Here is a 4,792-nt window from a genome sequence, read left to right on the forward strand (position 1 = left end):
ATTTGTGCAACAGGACTTTCTTCCTTTCTGCTCCCCCTGTGCCATCCCCAAATCTGCTCTGGAGGGTTGCGGGGAAACCCAGAATAGATTTAAACGGTGTGCTGGGAAGGAGGAGAAGGGGCGGGGGAGTCCCATTGCACAAGTGAAAACCTTGTAAAAAGGTAAAGGTAAAGGACCCCGGATGGTTAAGTCCAGTCAAAGGCAACTATGGGGTTATGGCACTCATCTCGCTTTCAGGCTGAAGGAGCTGGCATTTGACAACAGACAGCTTTCCTGGTCATGTGGCCAGCATGACTAAACTGCTTCTGGCGCGATGACTGGCAGAATCCGAGACCAGGGAGAAGAGTTGGTGGAAGAAGATTGGAGGAAATTTAAAATTTATTTACAGAAGTATTGTAAAATGTATGAACGCTGATGACATTGAAATAAAATGAAGGGGTTCTAGTAATAAGAGATAAAAATTTGAAATTTGGGAGGTAAAATATATAAGGACAAAGTAGTAGGATATGAATTTGCTGAACTAATTGTTAAAAAGGGATATAAAAAAGGGAGGCGTGAGGAAGTCAGGAAAATAAGTTAATTGAAGATAAATAACTAGAAAAGAGTGATTTGTGTTTTTTCCTATTCTATTTTTTGTGTGTTGACTGTTTTTTCCCTCTTGTTAAATGTTTGTATTTTATGTATTGTGAAAGTTTGTATTGTTGTGTTCTATATTGTTTTTCTGTGTTTTTATTGTCCTATTTTTCTATTGTTAAACTTAATAAAAATATTATTTTAAAAAAAACTGCTTCTGGCGCAACGGGACACCGTGACGGAAACCGGAGCGCACGGAAACAGTGTTTACCTTCCTGCTGGAGTGGTACCTATTTATCTACTTGCACTGGTGTGCTTTCGAACTGCTAGGTAGGCAGGAGCTCACCCCGTTGTGCGGATTCGAACTGCCAACCTTCTGATAGGCAAGCCCAAGAGGCTTGGTGGTTTAGACCACAGTGCCACCCGTATCCCTTGAAAACCTTGTGCTGATGCGGCAGCTACTTGAGAGCTGCAGTGGATACAAGCCGCAGGGTCCAAAAGCAATGACAACCCACTTAAATAAGTACTACCAAAAAAAATCAAGATTTGATGAATATACTATTTGTGTTCTTCATTCAGTCTAGTGTAGATCTTGCTACTGACAACTGCGTCTTTATTGGGGAAGTAAGATGCATCTTTGATTATTCCTGAAAAGGAATAGTCCATTGCTGGGTGGAAAGGCAAGGCAGGAAACAGTCCTGTCCTAAGGTAGGATGGCATCATTCCAGGTAAGGCTCTCCCAGGTGGGGAATATGCCACTCTCAAAGGTCCAATCCCCAGTCTAGGGCTTAGACCATAAAGATTCGCCTCATTCCCAAAGGAAGCTGGACTGCTTTGTAGAGGAGAAAAGGCTGATTTATTGCCAAGTGCCCTGACATCGATTCCTAGGAGGCTAAAATCAGAGGCTCGCTGGAGGACGCTGCATCCTGGCAATGGTGAGCTTGCAAGTTCTTGCTTCTGTTCATTCACGTTCAGGATCTGCTCTATAGCTTGGACTATGTCTCCTCTGCAGAAATGCAGGACTCTCTCTAATCTGCTTTGCTTGTGATCTGGAAAGACCTTGGTAAGGATATCAAGCGGGTCTCTGCGTCTTGAAGTGCTAGAAGCTGGAGGAGGAGGAGGAGGAGAAGGGATGCTGGAAGTGGAAGCAACAAAGTCCTTGAGACGCTCGCTTTCATTCCCCGATTCCATGTCTGACGAAGACAAAGATGCTGAACTATCGGTGCCTTTTAACGAGTCGTCGGCACCTGAAGGACAAATGGTCATCTCTTTACCTGAAATCTGTGGACCAGAAGAGTTCTCTTTATGGTCTCCAGTAGCTTCAGGGGAAGACTTCAAGGAAGGTATCTGCACGTAGGCTGCAGAGCTCCTTGGTTCACTGTAGTGAAAGCTGTACTTCTGAATCTTCTCTTCTGCAAAAGAAAATTAGACATGGAATCAAATACTCGTGAGCTTATAAGGTACATCCAATATCCATGTCTCCCTCCTTCTCTGTCACCCCCCCTTCTGTATTCACAGCTGTGCATCATATAGAGCAGGCATGTCCAAAGCCCGTCTCAGGGGCCTAATCCGGCAGTTTATCTCCTGGGGTAAAATCCGAAAAACAACTCAAATCCTAAAAAAAAGGTCAACAACTTGAGCATGTTCCTTTGAAAAAAGTTTGGGCACCCCCAATACAGAGGAATTAAAGTGACCACACATCTTTCTCTTTTTTACTGGCATTATATATGCAATGCAATCCCTTTGGAAATTCTATTCATGAGTTAGCATACTTAAGAATTAAGCTAATAGCACTAGGAGCACAGCCACGCTTACACATGTTGGCTTTTCTACACAACTACCATTTATTGGCCCAGCACTGTATCCATTTATTCTGCACATATGGCAAGACACCCAAGCAGGGCTTCCCACGCATACAAGTGCAGCCATGCAACCTGTGCTCTTACTGCAGCTGGAAGTATAAACATGAAAACGTGAAATACCCACTGAGATCTACACAGGTAACGACTTGTGGTTTTGCCAGTTTTAAAAAACTAAACCAAGGATGAGAATCCGCCTTGCAAATAATAAAAATTATTAATACCAGCCCCCATTGCTTGCAAAAGAAGACAACAGCATTCCCACTTTATTTTTATGTAGTTTCTACTAGAGAAATTCCTGGTGGTTTGCACCTTTAGTCACTACGATTTCCTGTATGAGGGACAGTCTACAGTAGGGTTTGTAAAAAAAAAAAAAAGCGCTCAACAATTTTGGGGTCCGGATTTTTACTTCTTGAAATATGGCAACCCTATGGATCCAACTGCCTGGTGTGCTCTGGTCCATGGGGTCACAAAGAGTCGGACACGACTAAACAACAACAACAACAACAAAATGGATCCAACTTACTTGGCCTAAACAATGTTCAGCTGAATGTCAGTAATTTACATCACTGATAGAGAATAGTAACTTCTGGCACTATGCCATAATGAATATCCTGTACTATGCATTGTTTTCGGTAATACTGTGCAAGGTATTATGGCTTTCCCAATGATAAGCTTTAGGAATCCAATTTCAATATATGATGCTATGTATTTGGGAGTGTCATGGGAACACCGTAGATGCATTATTATTGAGGCATTTCGTTCTGAATCTGCTAGTCTAAGCCAGAGGATGATGACAGGTTGGTGCCCTGTCTCCCCCTCCCACATTAATCCTGCCCCCCGCCCAGCATCAATCCCTGTCCCCACCCGACCCCGTCGCCGTCCATCACCCCCGCAGTCGCACCTCTTCGTCCGCGCGGAACCTCCGGGCAGTGGCCGTGGAGCACGGGCTCCCCTCCTGCGGTCGCGCTCCCCGGTCCATCTGCGCTCCGTCGAAGGGCAACGGCCGTCGGCAGCGGCGGCGTCTGGCTCCCGGCACGGGCCTCGCTCTCCTCGTGCGCCTGCTGCCTCCGCAGCGCCACCTGCGCGGCCATGACCCGCTGCCGCTCGGCGATGAGCGCGCACTTGGCGCACGCACAGTCCCGCCAGCGGCAGAAGCGCTTGTGGCCCTTGAGCGCCGACACCACGCCGTGGTTGCGGCAGCGCGCGCACTTGGGCGTGCGAGGGTAGCCGCCGCTGCCGCCGCGCTCCAGCCCCGACGCCCGCGAGAAGGAGCGGCAGCCGCCGCCGCTGTCCCCCGACGGCGACGGGCCGGCGCTGGCAGCAGCAGCGGCAGCCGCCGCCACGGCAGCAGCCGCCGCGCGCACGAAGAGGCTCGGCGGGCGGAGGAAAGAAGGCGGCATGGGCACCCCCGACGGCACGGGCAGCGCCGGAGAAGAAGGGGGCGCCCTGGGCGACGAGGCAGACAGCGCCGGCTGAGGCAGCAGGGGAGAGTTGCCCGTCGCCATGGAGCAGGCAAGACGCGTGTCCTTGCGCGCCAGGCGCACGTCGGAGACTGGAGGGACCCGACGGCCAGACTCGAAACCTCTCCTGTGCCCGTCGCGCGGGGTCTACACCGTGTGGGCGTGGCCTTCTAGTTGCCACGCCCATTGGCGCGCGGGGAAACGCCCCCGAGAAGAGAGAGAGAGAGACGCCCTCGACGGGCGGATTGAAAGGCAAGGCAAGCCTTTCGCAGAAATGACTAGGAATCAGGATTTTTGTTGGGGATGGGAAGGTCTTTTGTTAGGGATGGGGGCAGAACCTCAGTTTGCTATGTATTTTTATTGATTTTGGGGGGCAGCTGCCGCTCCCTGCCTCCCAACTTGGCTATGCCCATGCTGGGAGTGTTTCTCCAGCTTACAGACCAGAGCTTTCCAAATTGTGTGATGCCCACGACTTTGTGTGTTGACTGCAGTGTGTAGGTGTGTTGCGCAAACGCTCCTCGCCAGAGGCATAGCTGGAGGGACGAGGGACACTGGGTGCCACACTGCGGGGGGTGGCACGTACACTGGGCCTGCAGTGTGCCCGAGCCACATGTCTCTCCTGGGAGTGATGCTGTGGCTGGGGCACCTGCCCGAAAGGACAGTGTGCTGCTTGCATCTGCCCACTGCCTCCCTCTCAGGATACCACCCTACAGCTTGCCCTGCCCCGGCTTGCTGGGGCGCAGGTGGCGTGGTGGTCTAAACCAACAAGCCTCTTGGGCTTGCTGAACGGAAGGTCGGTGGTTCGAATCCCTGCGACGGAGTGAGCTCCCATTGCTCAGTCCCAGCTCCTGCCAACCTAGCAGTTCGAAAGCACACCAGTGGAAGTAGATAAATAGG

The 4,792-nt window shown here is 50.4% G+C and overlaps 1 protein-coding gene across 1 annotated transcript; it reads right to left on the minus strand.

Annotated features, from left to right (window-relative positions):
- Positions 1-914: 914 nt before the first annotated feature.
- DMRTA1 (DMRT like family A1) lies at positions 915-4,039 on the minus strand. The gene is made up of 2 exons (XM_053371316.1): positions 3,337-4,039; positions 915-1,985 (listed from the first exon to the last, which is right to left on the minus strand). The coding sequence occupies exons 1-2, from the start codon at positions 3,938-3,940 to the stop codon at positions 1,132-1,134; spliced, it is 1,458 nt and encodes a 485-aa protein (XP_053227291.1). The 5' UTR covers positions 3,941-4,039; the 3' UTR covers positions 915-1,131.
- Between the last annotated feature and the right edge of the window lie 753 nt (positions 4,040-4,792).

The sequence above is a fragment of the Podarcis raffonei genome, chromosome 17 (genome assembly GCF_027172205.1).
Source record: "Podarcis raffonei isolate rPodRaf1 chromosome 17, rPodRaf1.pri, whole genome shotgun sequence".
Taxonomy (NCBI): Eukaryota; Metazoa; Chordata; class Lepidosauria; order Squamata; family Lacertidae; genus Podarcis; species Podarcis raffonei.